Raw genomic sequence first — 21,070 nt, 5'->3', positions numbered from 1 at the left:
AAATATTATTCTTCTTTGGTATTTTTTGGTATACTTAAGTATTAGGATACTTATGTAGCTTGAAATTAGGGTATATATTCTTTTTATCTTTATTTAGGGATCTGAATTGAGCTTATATGAAGATTGAGTTGTGCTTTAGAATATGGAGACTGTGTGTCCTATTATGGTTAGTAATAATTACTGTACCCCCATAAAATGAGGAGATTTGGGCATCTCCGCTCTTTCTCTCATCTTAATGTCTATCCTATACTCCACATACATTTTAACCCAATACGGTAAGCATTGCGCAAAAATCCCCCTCCCCCAGCATACCAATAGCCGATACCACATGAATCAGTCTGATTAGTCGTCGTTAGGACTCTTGTGCCTCGTTCCCAGCCTAGAGTTCTTCTGTCTAGCGAACGGCTAGTTAATAAATAGATATGACGGGTGAATATGGTTGCATCGGCTCTTTTTTACTGAGTCGAACCTTGGACAGGGCTCCTCCTCTTTTTTGTGAAGCTGAATATAAGTAGACTGAATGAGTACCCTTTATATTTTAGGCAACGTTATATCTAGGTAGTCAAGTCCTCGAGCATGATGATTACGATGTCACTTTTCTTGTTCAGCCGAATCCAGAACCTACTAGTAGACTATCAATCTGGACTAATTGCTTAGATGAGTTGCGTCCCCAGGCACTAATGAAAGGCCAGGCTATTTCTCTGGATAGATATACTAATACACCTGGGGTAAGGTTGTCTCTGTTTTATCGTTAGCAACATTCAACCGAGTTTGCTTATTATAATACTATTTCTTGCTTGTATATGTGGAGCTTTTTATGGTTAAAATATACCTAAAAGTGACCAATGAAAGCAAGGTACAATATGGTTCGTTCATAGCCATAAACACCAATGGCGTGCTTATAATAGGGTCTTATTTATAATATAGATATCTTTTTCTTAGTCTGCAAGCATTCATCTCCCTACAAGAGCGGCTTTTTAATATAGATATGGTTTACGGAGTTATATACCACACTACCTCTTAGCTTAAGTATTTAAGTTGCTACTGATGGCTGGTGCCTACTAGAAACAAGTATGACCCTAACCCCCAAGATTCTAAACATTGCTGCAATGACGGCCATACTTCGTGGTTCCTCACTGCCTCCGGAAGGTAGCGAGGAAATGAATTAGTACTGTTATTGCCGACTTGTTCTCTATAAGGAACGACTCTAATTGAACATTTTCTTAGTGTTCCCACCCTCTTTTTTCATATTTCTTAGGCTGATGAATTTAACCTATCCTAAACCAAGAACTGTCGTACGCACAGCTACTGATTGGGTTACATGTTAGAGTAGGACTGTTTCGGCAATAAATACCTCACACTCTAAAATACCACACACTAGGGGAGAAACGGCATGGCTTACTGTTAACCACCATACTTGATTATTTCGGCGGCGGATGGTGCATACTCCAGTGGACGGGACAGGAAGAGCCCCGCGCGAATTTTATTCTAGCCATTATACACTGGAGACGAGCCTTGATGAATACAACAAAGAGAGAAAGTTTCATAGTTAACTCTGCGGCAAGGCCAATTGTCTGTCACGGCATCGATGACAGCACTAGGGGTATCACCTTGGCGTAAAGTCAGTCTTCAAGTCAATGACCAAGCACGCTTTAAATCTAGAAAATTTAACCTCTAAAATCCAAGCCTTTTGTTTCTGAAGCTGCTGATGATACAGTTATAGATAGGATAGAAATGACTACATACCATCCATGTACATGAATCCATTCCTAGCCACTTAGGATATATGTATACACGCCTAGCTATGCGCTAGACATCTAGGATTCAACTCTCAGAAAAGAAGAGCCAGACAACCAACTCGGCGGCAACATCGATCGGCCACCATTGCATGAGAACTTCAATGGGGTGTCATATTCCGGTGCCGAGCGTCAAGTCATGAACCAAGTATAGAATGCATAGCCAGGTTTCACTCATGGCATTTTCAAAAGAACTTGAGCTGTGTTGGACGGAATATTTAATCAACCTGGATGGTCTCCAAGTTCAAACGCTTTTCACCAGAATATACCGTTTTTCTAGCATCCCTACTGCTTTATATACATTTCACATACCAGAGATACAATGCTTCACTGCTTCGATTGTCGGCTTTTTGTTTCATGTCGAATTTAAAGCAGATACAGAGTGTCCAAGTGCCTCTGTCTCAGTAATATACCACCAGGAAACCACGTCCGTGATTCGAGTAGGTTCTTTTCAAGAGTTTGGAAGCACTGTTTGCGTGATAGTGGTTAGTACAGTAATGCTGAAAGCAGATTGTGTTGTATCTCAGATCTGGCCTGAGACGCGTACAAACTTTGCCATAACCGTGGCCGGTCAAGGCAAAACGTCGCATAGCCAGAGTTCTCTTGCACTGAATACTCTGGAAGGAGAGAGGTTAGAGATCAGAGAAGGAGATGCATATGTCGCAGTTAACTGCGAGACTGTTTATTTAAGAGTTGGCTATCCCTTTAGACCTGGCAGTTTTGATTTTGGGTTTATTTTATTTTCCAGACAGCTTCTTTCATTTGTTCCTGAATGTTTAACGGATGAGTTTATGCATGTTTAATCTGACGCAATGATTATATATGTAACTAATCTCTTAATTCTGTTGACAAATACAGTAAACCTACTCAGTAAACCTACTAAGGTGTCTCATAAATGAGAAACTCGGTGTCCGATACTCACCATAGCCAGGGAGCACGAAGGCTAGATTGGAACATCGGGGTCAATTTCCATTACCCAAGTTTTAAAATAATACTTAATTTATATTAACTTAATACTCCGCAAAGAGTGTTTATCTGGTCTCTTTTCAACTCCATTCTAGAAAAGCTACAAAAAGAAGTGTAACTCATTGCCCAGCAGCTACAAAAGGCTTTAATTCAGTTTATGCCTCATGGTTACTCGAAAATGAAATATTCCTAATCCAGTCGGGTGAGTATATGATTCCTTTTCTCTCTATCTCTTCTCGTTCCCTGGTGGCGGCTCGATTTGAGCCAGAAAATTGGACCTGAATCGAGACTTGACTTTCCTTCTGAGCCATTCCATATCCTTGGGGTTCTCTTGCATATACTCAAGCTCTCTATCGGGAATGCTCTCTGCCCTATGGAATCTTGTTTTGACGGTATCTCGCATTGGGGGCCTCTCGTAGCTCGGCTTGCACTTCCTTAGATTGGAGTAGCTGTGGCATAGGCGTGCTATAAACTGAATATTAATAAAGGAGGCTCCGCTGGGAGGGAGGATATGAATCATCATTCAAAGACTCTCCTGTCCACTCGTGGCACAAAATTGGTACGTCATCGTCATTAGAGGAGCTTCCATCATTGACAACAAAGTATCAGCCTCTATTGTTATAGCCAAAATCAACAACGTATGAATAATATCGGTGCAAATTAGGCTCAAACCCACAGTTCCTGTGGTGCTTGCACATACAGCCGAGCGATATAAGTTTCTCACTGTACGGGTCTTTCTCCGGAGCCACACATCTGACGGAACTAGGTGTGCCAGTGTTTTGACCAATATGCGAGCTGGACAGGGTTGAGGAAGTGGTAGTTTCGGGTCTTCGGCTTTGTTTGAAGTTCCATGACTGTTGATAGAATTAAGACGAAAGGAGGGTCGGGAGGATGGCCCAGATAGTGGGAATCACGGCGACAAAGAGCTGTACAGGGGCGAGATGGGCAGTTTGAGAGAAAGATGCCACAATACTTTGTAGATGGCAAAATGTTGGTGTCTTGCTATATTTGATTTTATATCAATGAGAATAGCTATGAATACTCTTCTCAGCAACCAAATTGTTTGCGCAGCTACAAGGATGAAATGATTTGCCATGATATGCTGAGTTGAGCATTTATTTCTTATATTCTGTACATAGGAGGGTTGATCCGCCGATCTACCCCACCACCTAAGCACCTGGAAGTGCTGAGATGGTACTAATTATAATGCTTTGACAAGTGTAGCCTATCTGGTGAAAATATGCTCAGCGTTTCAAAGTATATGATTACAGCCCGTCGTATTTGCAACATATGCATAGTGCATCATCCTAGGCCACTGCAGCTTGTCATTTTGCGAACCCCCCCCAGCGAAGTGCCCAAACCACACTACATTTACTTGCATATATTGCCTTATTTACGAGGTGGGATGCCAGCTATTGTCAGTTACTGCCATCATAACGCGCCTCATTTGAACAATATCAAGGTGGCAGAGAAGCTGACGTAGCTACCTGTGCTTGAGTAATATCATTCAAGAGTCTGAAATATTTTTAGCAGTCAGTTGAGTAGCTGTAATGGAAATGCCTCCTGATTATTTACATCTATATCTGGGGCCTTTGGTGGTTCAAGTCCTTTTTGAAATATATCCATGCACATACTCTAAATGGGCGCAGTAAGCTACCAATTTGTGTTAAACACATGAAGGATAGCCAGACTTTTGTTCTTCAAGCGCTAAAACAGGATTTTACGCTGCTAAAGAAAAACCCTTCTTTCACTCCATCTTTATTTGTCACACGTGGGTACTCGATAATGAGCAAAAGAACTCAGATCAAGACCCAAGCTGAGACCATCAGAAAAGATATGATGAATGCAATGGATAAAGAAAGCGCATGACGAACGAAAAAGGGAGACAAAAAAAATAAAAGAAACAAGGAAAAAGGAAGAAAAAAGTGATATATCGCGGGAAACCCCGTGACTCGGCCTAAACACGGATTTTCCCCTGATGAAATCAACAACAGTCAATTTTACGAGTCCGCCTGAGGCCCGAATATTCACCATCACCTTTGGTCTTCTCATCTTTTCCTCATTAAACCCACTTCCCCTTTGTCTTCTGGGTTGGAATGACTGTCTTATAATAGTTCCTCTCCCTTGTCACCTTTCGTCATCGTTTCTTAACATTCGCCAAGAGTGATCATCGGTCCGTTTATCTACCGTATGCCACTTTGAATCTCTTTAAACTACTAAGCTATGGCTTCCCCGGAAGACACGTCCATCGAGGACGTTTTGGATGACCTTCAGTTAAATCATGTCATCTTGGAAAGCTTAAACGAGGAACGACCTGATGCGGTTGCTGAAATACAAGAGATTCGCGACACCATAAAAGGGCTAGAAGCGCGTCTGACACAATTACGCGGTCACCCGTCGGGAAGTCAACAGAGTCATCCTCCCTCTTCATATCAAACAACCAGCAATACAAGCGTGGCTCGGGCACAGTTAGATGGCGGATCTGAACCACTGACAGCCGCTCGTCTCTCGGGACAGTCTGACATGTCTCCTCCCCCACGACCATCTCGGCTAGTTCAGCGATCAGAATCACCTCCTTATATGACGACCGCGTTTACTCGGAAGCGTCAGCATTATTATGGTGACGATTCCGAAACAGATTTCACCGACGACCTGGAGTTCCCGGCTAAACGAGTGCGAACTAACCAACTTTCAGAATCTTCTAGTCCTGGGGTGCGGTCCAGTGGAAATGTGTCGACGGATGGCCTGGAAGAAGGTTTAGGTGATGCTAACGACGAGTTGCAGAAAATCTTGGGTTTGGATAGTCGCGACACCTTACTTGCTCTTCAGGATGAGCAGAGAATGGCAGAGCAATGGCTTGAAGAGCGCAAGGAACAAGAGCGTCGAGACGCGGAGTTTGCCCGTACGCTTATGGATGGCGCTCAAGCACCGCATCGACCCTCATCCGCTTGGAGCAGCTCTACTCATTATTCAGGGACTTGTATTCCTTTCCCTGCATCATCTCAAGCTTCCAGGGAGGGACAACGGAACACGCATCGATTTCCCGGTAATACTTCCTCGGCGCAAACCACAACTGCTGCTCGCCCTGTTTTTGGAGAGCCGTCGTTTCCAGCTAGAGCTGAACCTGCCTACATTATTCAAGATAGCGATGATAGCGACATTGCAGAGATCACTGCGAATGATTTTCGACGTCATGCTCGCCCTGGCCACTCAAACCATTTCACCGGCGGTATGCATCCCCCCTGGATGAATAACTGTTCAGAGGGGCAGCCTTTCAGGGATTCATCGGCTGCACTGAGGGGTCCATCTGACCCCAACGGTATTGGTCCTGGTCTTATGTACGGGCCAAGCGTGCTGCAAAATACTTGGGCCAGGCTCAATGCAGGAAGACAGTTGCTTGAACATGCAGGGCGGTCCATGATTGGGGGGATTCCGAATCCATTTACAGCAAACTGTGGGCCACTACCAATCCCTGACTCACTAGGCCGTGAATATAGCCAATATCAGGATCTCTTGAGGTGAGTTGTCCTGAATACTTACGCCTGAACACTTCTCTAATTTTTTAATAATCTAGTGACATCTACGAGCAAGCGGATGATCCCAAGAAAGTCAACCAGGAGATAAAGCAGCTGATTGAGAGCATCAGACCTGATTCAGATATCTCTAAGGAGAATCGTGAAGGCACCCCCGAAGCCCTCAGATTTGCATTGATGGAGCATCAGAAGCTGGGGCTGTCGTGGATGAAGTCATTGGAGGAACAAGATCAGAAGGGCGGTATTCTCGCAGATGACATGGGATTGGGCAAAACAGTGCAGGCCATTGCTCTTATAGTGTCCCGGCCGTCTATGGACCCGGAACGGAAGCCAACACTCGTTATTGCACCTGTTGCATTGATGCAGCAGTGGAAACGAGAAATCCAGAGAATTCTGAGACCAGGCAAGTATCAACTTACTGTCTACGTTTTACATGGCGATAAGCGATCTGTGGGCTTTAGGGACCTGAAAAACTATGATGTCGTCCTAACTACATTTGGAACTCTATCTTCTGAGTTGAAGCGCAAAGAAAGGTATGATGAATTGCAAAAGTCTGGCGCGAATGAACCTACCCTGTCTAGAGAACTTCTCAAATCACTGCCGTGTCTCGGACCAACCAGCAAGTGGCATCGCGTTATTATAGACGAAGCGCAGTGCATCAAAAACAGGAATACGAAGGCCGCCATTGCATGTTGCCGACTTAATTCTACTTACCGCTGGTGTATGAGTGGAACGCCTATGATGAATAGCGTTGAGGAGCTGCACTCTCTGTTGAGGTTTTTACGCATACGACCTTACAGTAGCTTGGAAAGGTTCAATCATGTGAGTATATTTTGTCCCCTGTTCTATGCCAAACTAACAAAGACAACCAGGACTTTACGCGACCGTTAAAGAGTGGTAGTGCTAGTGCACAGGATAAGGCAATGACACAACTGCAAGTTTTACTGAAGGCCGTTCTCCTGAGACGAACAAAGGAGTCAAAAATCGACGGCAAGCCAATTCTACAACTGCCGCCTAGAATTTCCGAAAAAGTACATGCTGTTTTTAGCGAAGACGAGCAGGAACTATATTCAGCACTCGAAGCTCAGACTCAACTCCAGTTCAACAGGTATCTCGAAGCTGGCACTGTTGGACGGAACTACTCGAACATTCTTGTGTTGCTCCTTCGACTTCGACAAGCATGCTGTCATCCTCACCTGATCAAAGATTACGGCGTGAAGCTTAATGCGAATACAGATGAGTTCGATATGATTGCAAATGCGAAGGCTTTCGGTAAGGAGGTTGTAATTCGGCTGAAGGACAATAACGAACTCGAATGTCCCATCTGTATCGATGCCGTTGATAACCCAATTATCTTCTTTCCATGTGGTCATAGCACCTGTGCAGAATGCTTCTCGAGAATTTCGGACCCCGCTCTCTCTGTACAACAGGGCCATGATGGCTCCGTTGAAGTCAAATGTCCGAACTGTCGCGCCAAGATCGATCCCAAAAAAGTCACCGACCACCTCTCTTTCAAAAAGGTTCATTTCCCAGGGACATCTGATGATTCTGCAGAGTTGGAGGCACCTGACCCAATTGAAGAAGAGGAAGGAGACAGTGACGAAAGCGATCAAGAGAGTCTGTCTCGATTTATTGTTAACGATGGAGAAGATGAAGGCCCTTCGAAGTCAAGTAAACGGAAGGAGAAGGGCAAAATGCCGCAAAGGTCCAAGAAAACCCTTGCAGAGCTGAAGAAGGAAGCATCAAAGAACCAGAAGTCCAAACGCAAGTACTTGCGTCGACTGGAGAAGACATGGATGTCGAGTGCGAAGATTGACAAAGCTATGGAAATATTAGCAAACATTCAAGACGGAGAGTCAAACGAGAAGACCATTATTTTCAGCCAATTTACCTCTCTGCTTGACCTGCTTGAGGTTCCAATTATGCGTCGAGGCTGGGGCTACAGACGATACGATGGTAGTATGAGACCTGCGGACAGGAACACGGCAGTGCTAGATTTCACAGACAACCCTGACTGCAGGATTATGTTAGTGTCCTTGAAAGCTGGTAATGCCGGCTTGAATCTTGTCGCCGCTTCTCAGGTTATCATTTTTGATCCGTTCTGGAACCCCTACATCGAAGAGCAGGCGATCGACCGTGCTCACCGAATCGGCCAGGTGCGACAAGTGCAGATTCATCGAATCTTGGTGGAACAAACCGTCGAGGACCGGATTCTCGAACTCCAGGATAAGAAACGAGAGCTTATCGAAGGAGCTCTAGACGAGAAGGCCTCGAGCAATGTCTCCAGATTGGGAACAAGAGAGTTAGCCTACTTATTTGTATGTGCACCAAGTCCACCTCATAATTATACTAGGCAAGAACTAACTTTATTGCTTAGGGTGTTCATTAAAATTTCTCACCGCACCACGATATGGCGCCCAGCGGATTTCTGCAGTTTGATCATTTTCATTTTATTCTACCTATCAAATCCTAGATACCCCTGCCACGATACCCCCAGCATTTCCAATTTCTGGCCCTTTTTACTTCTATTTTACTGCGCTTATTTTGTTTCGCTCCTTCTGCCCTTTTCGTTCATATTAATTTATAGACTAGATAGGATACATGCATTTCAAAAGAAGTTGCTTTTGCACCTATTCACCCACCGAGCACGTTTCATCATTTTTTTCTATGGGATTCTCGTCATAAGAGTGAGCCGAGAACTTTCCTGTATCATAAATCAATCTCGAGGCTTTCGATGGATCTAATGCATGCAATAGAGAAAGAAAGCTTTTGATTAGTCCTGCCTAATGCACGTCTTCCCTTTTAATATTAGCCCAACCCAACCCTATCACATTTCTTGTGCCAGTAACTAAAACCGTAGTGGCCTATATCACATTGTAGTTATATAATGGGCCTACATCTATTTGTGTTACATCTGCCAGACACCGAACGATGTTGATGACGTCACCCACAATGCCCGTTATTTCCATGTTCCTGATCCATGGAAACAATCAAAATTTGTGATGTTTGTAAACACGAGACCTTTTTTTGGGAAAAAGAAAATTGCAAAAAAGCGGAACTTCTTTTTTCTTCCAACGACTATCATAAGAGGCTGCCATCGACGGCTTGGGATTTGCCGCTAGATATTTTAAAAGCAAGATTAGGAACAGAGAGAGAAGGTTAAAAAAAAAAAAAAAACAAAACTTTGTGGAGGTAAGGAGTCTAGACTACTATTTGTAAGATTGCAAACGCATAATCATGCCGACCGTTCTCGGGTCAATCCACCGACCGCTATCATTGTATCGTAATTCGAGACTTTGCATAACGAAACAAACATGTTGGGAGAGATACCCGCCATGACCATATGGCTGATGTCAGCTCCCAAGCTTTCATTGACCCTACGCTCACAGGTCCGCATCCTCCTCGTCGGGCAGAGGCATCTGGGCGGCAGCATCCATCTCCCTTTGGTACTGTTCAAGAACTTCGGGGTTTACCTGCACCTCGGGGGGAGCAAGAGCAGGAGCGGCAACGAATTCCTGGAAGAATATGTCAGCAGACAATATTAGAGATCTACAAGCCACGAGATTCTTACCAGCTGAGGATTGCCGACCAGCTTGCGAGCGAGCCAGAGGAAAGGCTTCTCAAAATTGTAGTTGGACTTGGCAGAGATATCATAGTACTGGAGGTTCTTCTTGCGGTGGAAGGTGATGGTCTTAGCCTTCACCTTACGCTCCTTCACGTCGACCTTGTTACCGCAGAGTACAATGGGGATACCCTCGCAGACACGGACGAGATCACCTAACACCGGATTGTCAACGGTTGTAACGAAGCAGTCGTGCTAGATGTTATAAACTTACGGTGCCAGTTAGGGACGTTCTTGTAGGTGATACGCGAGGTAACATCGAACATGATGATACCGCACTGGCCGTTGATATAGTAACCATCTCTCAGACCACCGAACTTCTCCTGACCGGCCGTGTCCCACACGTCAAACTGGATCGTTCCCAGGTTCTGCCACAGAGGTTAGTCGAGAGAAAACAGAGGCGATGGAATGACCAAAGCGGGGCCACTGGCGGGGCATACGGTGCTGAAAGTAAGAGGGTGCACTTCGACACCGAGAGTTGCGATATACTTCTTCTCGAACTCGCCAGTCAGATGGCGCTTGACGAAGGTGGTCTGTAGCGGAGATGGGTTAGCGATATTCTGTCGCTGGTTGGTAGACGGAAGAAATTTTTTTTTTTTTTTGTTGACACGGCGGGGAAAGGGAGAGATAAACAAATATGTTTCAGTAGACGATTCCATCATCGATAATAGCGACAAGGACTCATATCTGATCATATAAATAGGTAACTGAATAAAGTAGATTCAACTTGCCTTTCCAGTGCCACCATCGCCGACCAGGACAAGCTTGAAGGTTGGTGGGGCCTGCTGCTGCTCAGCCATGGTGATGTTTTATGTGAGGTGAAAAAAAAGAAAAATAAATAAATAAATAAAAACAAAAAGGAGAGATGGAGGTAAAGTGGATTCAGGAACACAAAATTCGTGTATCAGAAGTCGTCAAATTAAGGCGACTGATGGAGAAGGATGGGAGAAGAGGTGTTCAACAGAACAGCGTAGGATAGGGAGGAGCAGAATGAAAGGCGACTCTGGTGATGGAATTTTTGCCCCGAGTCGGTCACCAGAGGCTGCGCGGTCACGTGTATATGCCTCAGGCATCAAATCAGGCATGCATGCCTCGCGGGGATGGTGGGCGCAATGCAAGCAACTTGGTAGTATTCTACGAAAGGGCGGTGCTTTCTCTCCATTTCACTGTTTCATTGTCAGAGGAACCCAGAAATAGCGCCCTCTGTATGCATTATCTTTTCCAGCAACAAAAAAATAAGGACCCTTATTGCAGTACAGTGTTTCACATCCCCTGCCGGAGGCAAAAGGCATCACAAAGGAGAGGACAAATATATATAAATACTAAATAAAATGAGGTTCAGGAAAATTAGAACCAATATACCAACTTAAATGCCAACTGGAGCCATTCTTGACATCCCGTCAGAGAGGAACAAGGTGACAGCCCAATAGACCACGACCGCCCCAGTTTCGGCGTGGAGTAAGCTGCAAATCTAATTCCGCACTGCCACCCAACTCATCTTTTCGGATTACTTTGACAGTGAGAGTGCGCTAAATTGTGTCAGAGGTGTTGATATCATGATGTTGGAGCTCAGAACCCGCCAATAGGATAGGACGTGATGGAGTCGGAGAGGGGGATTGCTTACACCTTCATTCTGTTGAACGAGGTCTGCGACCTTGGTGAGACGTTCATGGTTCATCCAATTCACGTTCCCAAAATTGCAAATTGTATCGCCGGTTTTCAGCCCAGCTTGGTCAGCGGGACTTGCGGACACAACACTGTTCACCGTCGCAAACGGTAGCCCATGTCCTCGAGCATTCGATACGGAATTGTCAGACAAGCCGGCCTGAGCGACAGTACCTTCATTGGGAGTTTCGGGAGGAGATGTAATAATCTGCGCGCGGTGGAGATTGGTAAAATGATCGTGGACCTTCTTCTCAAGATGGGTCATAGCTTCCTTGTGATCATTGCGAAGTCGAATGATTTTAGATCGGATCGTGCGGACTGACGTAGAGCTTAGCATATATAACGGAGCAAGGGCGAGAATTTTACTTTGAGCGACATCGATATCGTCTCGAGGGTATCCATCAAAGGTTGTTAACGAGGTATTCATGTTTACGCCATGCTGGAGAAATGTATTGTCAGTCCATAGCAACGCGATAGACGGGAGGCACAGAAAACAAGGAAAGTAGACGCACAGAGCTGAGGACACTGCTGAGGGCCGAAAGTTCCTCTTCAATACGTTCTTTTTCTTGCATCAAGTCGACCAAAGAAAGTGTGGCCAAGTCGCGAGGGGCCTCTCCGGACGTAGGCCCGGAGGACACCGTGGGAGCGTGGATGTTATCGTCCATGGGAATTCCCATACTAAGGAGAGCTAAAGGATGAGTAGTTCATGATCAAGCGTTGGCTAAAGTGCAAAAGACACTATGTAAAGGAGGATGACTTTGGCAGTTATCGGAGTGGTGGTGGGGGAGTAAATCTGGGGAGTTGCTAGTTGCTGGGCTTGGCATGTCTGGTTTAAAGAGCCATGTTCCGCTTAATATAACGATGCTGCATACATGCTATCAACATACACAAAGTAGGCACAATGGACTTATCAATTCAAGAAAATCTACCGCAGGATAAGTAGGTATATTTGTATCTTGTTTCTATGCTCATTCCATGTTGAAAAAACTTTCATGGTTCCCTTTTGCAGCCGGTGTCTTTGACTGAGGCATTCAGCCGCCCTGCTTCCTGCCATTTTAGGCATCGTCTATTTCAATCCATCGCGACTTCCATTCTCATGTTTCCTATTGTCCGGTGATCTCATCAGGGTCACTGCGCTAGGCAAAAAAATATGGCTTGCTTTCCTATCATTAGCCGACTACGATCTTTCTTTGATGCATTGTGGTATCGGCCAGTTCATCAGCAATGATGGAGGAACTCAAGGAGACCGCTGAGAAGCTATTTCCTGTCGCAGGGAGCTCCAGTCCCGGGACGCAGCATATAGACCCAAAAGAGCTCTTAGAATCGACAGATGGACTGACTAGCTTTCTCCCGTTTAAGCGATGGGTGAGAAGCCTTCGTGCTAAGAAAGGTTCCCGCTATCAGCAGTATCAAAGATATGTTGAGGGCTGGAGTGACATCTCACCAAACCGGTATGAGAACACATTGAACCTGTCATTCGGTAGTGGAACACAGGACCAGCAATGGGAAAGCTTTTCGGCGCATTCGTCTCATCTCAGCACGGTGAAAACAAGTACGCTGAGCATTGCAAGCCAGAGCATTGTGAGATCAAGGGGGACAACCCAGAGTACAGCAAATCAGAGCATAGGATCGGAAAACCGTGCATCGACGGAGAGCTCAAGACCGGCGAGTTCGCATATTGATACCGACGCGCAGAACCGAGCTATCAGAAGACTTCAGGCACTTCGGGAGTTAATAACAACTGAGTCAGATTACGTTTTTGGTTTAAAAGCTCTGACTGATGTATGGCTAGTATGCAATATTGCCCTGAGCTTTTGACTGAATCAATTTATAGGTCCTTCTTCTTTTCTCAACAAGACTGGAGATTTACCACAACCTACAACAAATTCGCGGAACACACGTTGCCTTTCTGGTGCAGATACGGAATACCATACCGACGTGTAGTTTTGCTGGGGCCGAAGTCAATTGCTTGACGCCCAACAGGTTGCCCAAACATTCTAGCTCAGTTGATTTGGGTCTCAAGGCTCTTCACCATAGGCCTTTGAGAACACACAATCCCACGAAAGGATTCAATCACCGTCACAGAAAATTCACTGCGGATGCCAGTGAAGCATTAGAAGCTGCCTATGAGATTGGCAAGTTGGTAGGTCTAAGCCCGCTTAACCACACGCTAGAGTTAACCATTTGAAGTCAATGTCCTTCACAGCCTACAGAGAATTTTGCAGCCACTACGAACAACTCATGCAGGACATGGATCTTTTCCGTAAGTCAGTACCAAATTGGCCAATATTCGAGCAGGGCATTGAAGCTCTGTCCAAGTCTGTGGCATCCATGGAGAGTCGAACACTAGCGCCAAATAAATCAATGTGTATAAGCGATCTTCTCATAAAGGTTTGAATGGCACCACCTAATAGAAGCACCTTTACCTTCTGACAGACTTTCAGCCCATCCAAAGGCTTTGTAAGTACCCGCTACTGCTTCAAGAATTGCTGAAATGCACCCCGATCCAAGATGATCCATCGGCCCATGATGGAATAAGAGAGATTTTGGAAAGTGTGCGCAACATAGTCGCCCAAATTAACGACTACCCTGGTAATCCCATAAACAAGAAGCTCACCCAGCAGACTCTCCTGCTCCAGGGGATGCTTGAGCTCCCTAAATCGGTAAGACCACCACAGCTTCCCCCTTCCCTTTTGGGGAATGTGTGAATACTAAATGAACACAATTAAAAGGCCATAGTACACGATATTTACAATCAGCTGGGACCAATAAACCTTTGCGGCGTGCTTCATGTGACATATCAGTCTCTAAGACACCTTACTGGCGGTTATATGGTCTGTGTCTTATTCAAGAATCATTTCCTTCTTGCTAAAGTACATGATGATTATCGAAATCTTCAAGCAGTGCTGTGCTTGTATACTTGTGATGTGAAGATTGATACGCCGAGAAATGGAAAGGGTAAGGTATATATTACCGTCCACTCTGTCGTATACTAAGCAGTGGATAGGTCTATATTGCGACAAATGCTATTTTTCGTGGAAGTTGGTTTTCCAACACGAGGGCAACAAATTCGAACTGGTTTTGAGTGCTTCATGTGCAAATGAAGAAAAGCTATGGAAGACAGGGCTGTTAAAGTCCGCAGCAGCATCGGCCGATATGCAAAGCCCAGTCTCATCGGAACAGAGTCGATACTCATTTCTGTCCCTGGATTTAAGCCCTCTGGACAGCCCTTTTCGCTCTGTGGCTACATTGTCCCACAGACCGTCGGTTCACTCGTTGGCATTCTCGCGGGCCGAGCGCAATTTGCAACACGTAATTATCAAGAAGACGCACTGTCCTCATAAGCTCTGGCAGACAGCGACTGATGGCGTCGGGGAAATTGAGCGGCCGAAGATACCCTCATCGTCGCCCTTAGTATTAACAAGCAGGAGACAAGAGCGCGTACGGCTAGAGCGTGTTATTTCGCCCATATATACTCGCGAATCACTCCCTTATCCTGGGATGGTATTAAAAGCAGGCGATATATTCCTACGTCCTGGCTCCGTCATGAGGCGGCTTACCCTCCATCCAGGATTACACAGGCGATCTAGCTCGGCCAACTTGCCTAGTCGCCGGCCAACCGAAGAACCTTATGAAACGATGAAAAATATCGACATCGGTAGTAAGAGCGAAATAGTGCGACGTAGGTCGGAGGTTGATGGCGAGAAAGGGCACATTCTAGCGGGTTATAACCTGGGAACAATTGGGCGGAGCAAGACATTAAGACAGAAGAGTGGCCTGAAGCAACCTTCCAGCGCAGATGTGCAACTTTCTGGCAGGAGAGAGAGAAGTTGCGAGCACACCGAAAGTCCTTTAATGAGGTCATCTTTTCGAACGATGTTCAATTCGGTGTCATTGAGAAGGGCATGGAGAAATCCCCGCGAGGGCTTGGCCAATGGAGGGGGATGATGCGGCCGGTATGGAGACAGTTGCAGCATTGCATTAGGGGCATAGCATGAAGGGCAGGAGAGGTTAATATTTTATTCATGCTAATTCGATGGCGGCGGTGGGAGGTGGACTGATCATGTGGTTGGTACCTGGCAAGACGTATTATGATTGATTGACTACCACTCTGGATGGCCGAGGGTCTCCGGACTCCAAACCGAGAAAGACTTCCACCACCAGATATGCAGTGGAAGGAAATACATGGTCCGTTGGGTGGTTTAGGCCCAATCCCTTGTAGGAGACTGCTTAATGCCCGGTTGAAGGCTATGACAAAGGTCAAGGGTAACTTGAAAGACACTTTTAGACGTCTCTATTTAAAGGAAGTCTTCCCAAACAGAAGTTGAGACAGTCATTGTCATAAGTAATATTCCAGATTCTAGGTCCTTTTGAATTACTATTTCCTTTCGGCCAAAACCTATCAGTGCTCTGTTCTCCGAAACTCTGTGATTGTAGTAATATATACTCCCCACCTGATTGGTGACGTCATCACCTTTTCATACTTAACCACCGACGCAGGCTTCCCTGGACTCCCAATCCTCCCCTCTTCTTCTTGATTGCCTAGAAAGACAAAAACATTGAAACTATTGTCATTCTTCCAAATACAACAGACGCCTGTCCTCCCACATTCAAGATGGTTCGCGCCAATGGGCCTAGCAACAAGATCTTCTACAAGGGTGCCTCTGAGGACTTCATCGTCTTCGTTGATGATTACCAAGCCCTGGAAAAGTGGCGTACCGACCGATCGATTCCCCTGTCCGACGTGCTGAACGGTTGGAAGATCTTTGTCACCCACAGGTATGTGATCGGTCACCTTTCATACTCGAACAAAAAGTAACGCAACAACCCTAGGCATGGTTCTCAAGGCGTCCTTGACGGAGCCAGCAAGGGCACCCTTCAGAACGAATTCGGTACCAGTAATGAAGATCAATGCATTATCAAAATCCTGGAAAAAGGTGACTACCAGACATATAGTGTATGTTATTTCCCCTTTCCCTTGGGTCTTGTTCGTTTTGCGACTCTGCTAATAGGGTGTGTGCGTATATAGCAAAAGCCACATCAGGGAGATACGAACATTATGAATGGCCCCGCTATGCTTACACATTGATAGTATTTGGTGCAGCGGAATGGAGTCTGCAGGTTTTCTATAGGAGGTATGATGAGCTAAGCTCTGAGCACTGTTTGTAGTTATCTCATGGTTGTACCTTAGGAATAGGGATGTAGATTTGCATCAATTATTACTACTTGACATCTACTAGTGCACGTACTTTCTTTCCCTTGTATGATTTCTGGTTTTATGTATGCCTGTATAAGTGTCAATCTCTATTGTGTCAAGTTGAGGTCTAAACCATCTTGTGTTTTCATCGCTTCTCGTCTACTAACCACCCACTTTCCGAGTTCATTCCATACAGCTTCTTTCTGTGCCATGGTCATCCCAGCTGCCAATCCACTCGTAGTCGTCGCTACAAACACCGGCGCTCCTTTCCACCCGTCTGTCTGTCCCATATTCTCCGACTCGTCCTGCCATCCGTATCGGAACTCTTCTTTCCGGATCGCTCTCCCCCTTCGCACCCTCCACACTGCCTCCCAAATACTCTTTCCAACCAGACATACCGCCTCCGGTCGCTGTGAGGCCACCTTCGCTTCCAGCACGGGCACCCCCGCGTCCATCTCCGCCTTGCTCAGCATGCTGGCATCCCGCGTCGGACGTTCTACGATATTCGTGTTTCCCACGTTATACAGCTCCGGCAGTCGATACGTGTCTGACGGCGGGTGTCGGATCGTCGTAATGCCGGACGAATGGAGTAATTTCCAGAAGAGGTTCGATGGGTGTGCGTAGGCGTACCCGGTCACCCCTGTCATGACGCCCGGGTTGACACCTACTAAGAGAAGGGTCAGGTTCGGAGGAATCGTGTCGCGGAGAAGGGAATCAGTAGAGGAAGTTGGGGGTGTGGGTGTGGATGTACGAGAAGACGGTGGTCGACGTCGAGATCGAGGACGGGGGGGCGAACTGTCTGCTGATGGCTGGGTGATAGGGGATTGTGATTCACGTTGCGTGGTGACTGGTGATGACGTGTCCGATTGAGAACGGGTGACTCGTGTGGGACGGAGAGGATTTGGGACGCCCTTTCTCCTTCGTTTGGAAGTTGGTTCGGAATGTGATTCATCGTTGTTGCTTGGGTCTGACGACGATGTTGATTCTGGTTTTCGCTTCGGTTCAGACGGTAGGATGATACCTTGTGTCACGGTAGCAGCGATGTTGTTGCTGATATGCTTGGACGTGTGGAAGTATTGGTTCAGTCGGCCGTTGAAACTGGTCTGTTTGTTCACGGGGACGTCGTCGTCTCCTTCCTGCATAGTGTAGGTAGAAGCAGATGGCATTTCTGCTCTCCAGATGGCGATTGCGTCCTGTCTGATGTTGGATTAGTGGTGGGTATGATTAGTCCATGAAATGTGTATGTGTGCTGATATGGCTGTGAAGGAAATGTTTTCTTATAAAATGTCGAGAGTTTGTTCTTTGGCCACTTCTTGTTGGTGTTCCTCGTGTTGGATGTCAAGAATACTAAACTCGATTTGGAAATATAAGATTAGTTATGAATAGAATAGCTGCTTATTCAGATTTTGCATAAGTAAGCATACCTGTTGCTACTCGTTTTAAGAATTAATTTGGTAGATTTATTCTAATTTCTTCATGATATATATAAAAAAACGAATGTTTTTAGTCTTTACTATCCTTCTTTATTGGCCTATGTCAAGTAGGGCTAGTTTGCAACTGTCTTCAGAATGCACATCATATCGACTAGCCAAACAACATATTTTAAGTCTGGCTATCAACAAAACTGTAATAAAGCCATGCAAGACCCTGCATAGTCAATGCTTAAGTAGCTTGTCTAAGTAATATAGTATTCGATATGGAAGTACTATGCTCCGCTATAATACACTGCAGTTTCATGGACCAAGTTGGCCATCCTGCATTGTAGTTGTCAATGCTGACATCCGTAACGCCGTCCGTTTCCCACACCAGTAGTCGCTAAAATAAATCATGTTTTATGTCATTCAGATCGTGAAGGCCGTAATTCAAGATACATTTGCGCGGATATAGGCCCTCATACCTTGAAGGCCCTCCGCTTTGGTAAAGTCCATGGTTCTGCACATACAACCTGGCTGGGAGATCAGCAAAAAACACTTGACATTGTAGAAGACTAGATCCACGAACCTCGCCCTCACTGTATGCCCAGAAGTATACAGCAATCCCAACCAAGTAATAGATCGCGGCGTCCGTTCCTTGATAGAGAAGCGCTGAAAGAAGCGCACTGAGAGGGTATAGGATAAGTCGCACTTCGATGCTGCGGTGTGGCATGGTGCCGGCAAAATACTTCAGAGGCCATTCCCATGCGAGGCCAAGTAAGCCCGTGAGCAGGTTGAGGATCTGAAGCACAGGGATAGGCTTTACGGCGCCGTTGAGGTTTTTGGTCATGAAATCCCAGAATACTTTCGGCCAGATGAAACCCTCGATGGCACTGCCTACTTGATCTGGGGATCCGGGATTGTTGATTAGCTTCGCCTTCGGCTAGAAAGGGGAGTGTGGGAATTCGTACACGATGCAGCGGTGAGAATAACCAGACGGGCCCAGTGGTTTTTAATTAGCCTTCCCATGGTGAGGTACAGTATTGAGCAGCAATCTTTCGTCCAGCGAAAGATCTTTCTCAGCAGTGATGGAAATGCGTTGTCTTCGCTATGGAGGACGTATGATCGATGCGAATGAATGAGATTCTTCAGTCGCTCGTCTTGTCAATGGAGGTGGCATGCAGGAGGATCTTCGACAGGGACATGGCAGTTTGAGTATTCTGATGACGTTGGGTAGATGATTTCCTGGATGATGCGGTCTGGCGTGAAAACACACGCACAAGAGGTAAGACGTTTGGGATCACGGCAATCACACTCGCACAGACGATCAATACGATCAAATCGACGAGGATCGAGCGTCAGCGATCCAGAGGAATCATATCATATTCTAGACCTTTTTTTTTCAGTTCAAGGTGGAGGTTGAATAGTGGAGGAGACGGAGGATTACATAGCTCTTTCGCCCTGTCTCTTTTCTCTTTGCCAGCGCCAACAGAGGGACTCCACCTCACCTGATTGGGAAGCCCGTGACACGCAGATGCCTCTCGTCTTTTCAACCGCTCCACGCTGAGTTTACCAATGACGAGCGACAAACTAGCGTATTCCCTCTTGGCCTCTTCAAACATTCAGAGCTTCCCGAGCCTTTGATTGGATTTTGCCGCGTATGAGACGGAATGACATGATTCCCCGAAGTTCAAAATTCAAATCCTCCTCCCGTGGTTGGGCGCTACTTGGATGCACGACGACTTGGGATACAACAAATGAGAGCGCTGGATGCAGGGGACAGTGTGCAGTAGCGACGTGACGGACAATGCAGGAGATTTGCGGGAATACACGCTAGTGGCCGATTCATTTGTATCACTTCCACGTTCTGATTGACAGACAGAGGCATTCTTGTGAAGACTCGATGAGTGGGGATTCGGAGACGGCTCTGTTTCTGTTTTTATCCTCCCTGGTCGTGATGTCCCCATCGTGATGCTACTGTGCCATCTATAATTGCCTCGCATGGGCATCAAGATTCCCAAAAAAATGTAACGACAAAAGAAAAAAAAAAATTACGATACATTCATTCCTTAAACTCTTCAGCCTGAAATCCTGCTTCTCCTCACCTACGCTGGAAACATCGTCACCGTTTATCTCATGAGATCGCGATGATGTGCTCCATAGGGCCAAGATGCTGAACGAACTTCTACTAAATGTGATGAGAATTCAATCCTGCAGGGCAAAGTGGGCCTAAGATCCTCTGCATCCATCTCGGATTTATTCGACCTCCTTCGACGCCAAGGACCCAGGGACCAACCACGAGCATATACCACCGTCCGCCCGGACATGGTTTCTGCTTTGAACTCACCCAGCATAGTGCAGTGACCAACAATCCCGGATAAAAATCTAAATTTGGCAAATGGATTTAGCATCATTCCCCCTCCTCCAGCTAGCTGCAGTGTTGCAAAGCACTAGACTAGGTTGCTGGGGTTGCACTTAGACCGTGTGACTGCATGCGCGCTTGCAGAACGTTTCTCATAGGACACAATCCTCTGGGGGTGGCCGAAACTCCACTCTCCACAAAGCAAATCATAGGTCTTGATGGGATAAGGATTCGCAAGCTACAGTCAGCCAAGAGGCCTTTGGGCCTCATTGTATCGTCTCATCCAGCTATCCTAGAACCACATGGTTCACCCATGGAATCACTGGGGTATGAGAAGGCTAAAAGAAGATGGAGAGAAATAGTCGGGCAACCTGTGAGCCAGCTCTTAGCCTGTCACTATTCTTGACCTACGTGCTGGCTGGAATAGCCGCTTGAAGCAGAAGCCCAAGATCTAAGGTCGGGGAGGATGGGGTCGTCCATCTTGGCTTGATGTGACGAGTTGATAATGATCCATCTG

General features: G+C 46.1%; 6 protein-coding genes across 6 annotated transcripts; 3 read left to right on the top strand and 3 right to left on the bottom strand.

Moving 5' to 3' along the window:
- Nucleotides 1-4,985: 4,985 nt before the first annotated feature.
- On the top strand, nucleotides 4,986-8,684 carry ATNIH1004_002393 (uncharacterized protein; the record flags this gene model as incomplete). Its single annotated transcript, XM_033567085.1, has 5 exons — nucleotides 4,986-5,991; nucleotides 6,247-6,280; nucleotides 6,337-7,117; nucleotides 7,168-8,613; nucleotides 8,673-8,684. The coding sequence occupies 5 exons, from the start codon at nucleotides 4,986-4,988 to the stop codon at nucleotides 8,682-8,684; spliced, it is 3,279 nt and encodes a 1,092-aa protein (XP_033429080.1).
- Nucleotides 8,685-9,678: 994 nt separating this feature from the next.
- On the bottom strand, nucleotides 9,679-10,717 carry GSP1 (Ran family GTP-binding nuclear protein; the record flags this gene model as incomplete). Its single annotated transcript, XM_033567084.1, has 5 exons — nucleotides 9,679-9,810; nucleotides 9,867-10,072; nucleotides 10,132-10,285; nucleotides 10,358-10,450; nucleotides 10,649-10,717. The coding sequence occupies 5 exons, from the start codon at nucleotides 10,715-10,717 to the stop codon at nucleotides 9,679-9,681; spliced, it is 654 nt and encodes a 217-aa protein (XP_033429079.1).
- Nucleotides 10,718-11,317: 600 nt separating this feature from the next.
- On the bottom strand, nucleotides 11,318-12,247 carry NAS2 (putative 26S proteasome non-ATPase regulatory subunit Nas2; the record flags this gene model as incomplete). Its single annotated transcript, XM_033567083.1, has 3 exons — nucleotides 11,318-11,446; nucleotides 11,542-12,021; nucleotides 12,095-12,247. The coding sequence occupies 3 exons, from the start codon at nucleotides 12,245-12,247 to the stop codon at nucleotides 11,318-11,320; spliced, it is 762 nt and encodes a 253-aa protein (XP_033429078.1).
- Nucleotides 12,248-12,809: 562 nt separating this feature from the next.
- On the top strand, nucleotides 12,810-15,530 carry ATNIH1004_002390 (putative Rho guanyl nucleotide exchange factor; the record flags this gene model as incomplete). Its single annotated transcript, XM_033567082.1, has 6 exons — nucleotides 12,810-13,364; nucleotides 13,417-13,725; nucleotides 13,773-13,973; nucleotides 14,027-14,245; nucleotides 14,315-14,540; nucleotides 14,590-15,530. The coding sequence occupies 6 exons, from the start codon at nucleotides 12,810-12,812 to the stop codon at nucleotides 15,528-15,530; spliced, it is 2,451 nt and encodes an 816-aa protein (XP_033429077.1).
- A 667-nt stretch (nucleotides 15,531-16,197) lies between these two features.
- Nucleotides 16,198-16,671, top strand: ATNIH1004_002389 (SBDS family protein; the record flags this gene model as incomplete). The annotated part of the gene is made up of 3 exons (XM_033567081.1): nucleotides 16,198-16,361; nucleotides 16,416-16,539; nucleotides 16,612-16,671. The coding sequence occupies 3 exons, from the start codon at nucleotides 16,198-16,200 to the stop codon at nucleotides 16,669-16,671; spliced, it is 348 nt and encodes a 115-aa protein (XP_033429076.1).
- A 215-nt stretch (nucleotides 16,672-16,886) lies between these two features.
- Nucleotides 16,887-19,220, bottom strand: ATNIH1004_002388 (mismatch-specific DNA-glycosylase; the record flags this gene model as incomplete). Its single annotated transcript, XM_033567080.1, has 4 exons — nucleotides 16,887-17,972; nucleotides 18,677-18,724; nucleotides 18,781-19,097; nucleotides 19,163-19,220. The coding sequence occupies 4 exons, from the start codon at nucleotides 19,218-19,220 to the stop codon at nucleotides 16,887-16,889; spliced, it is 1,509 nt and encodes a 502-aa protein (XP_033429075.1).
- Nucleotides 19,221-21,070: the final 1,850 nt, after the last annotated feature.

The sequence above is a fragment of the Aspergillus tanneri genome (assembly GCF_003426965.1).
Source record: "Aspergillus tanneri strain NIH1004 chromosome Unknown AapTan_1_pilon_pilon_pilon, whole genome shotgun sequence".
Taxonomy (NCBI): Eukaryota; Fungi; Ascomycota; class Eurotiomycetes; order Eurotiales; family Aspergillaceae; genus Aspergillus; species Aspergillus tanneri.
This window is presented reverse-complemented; position numbering and strand designations above follow the sequence as displayed.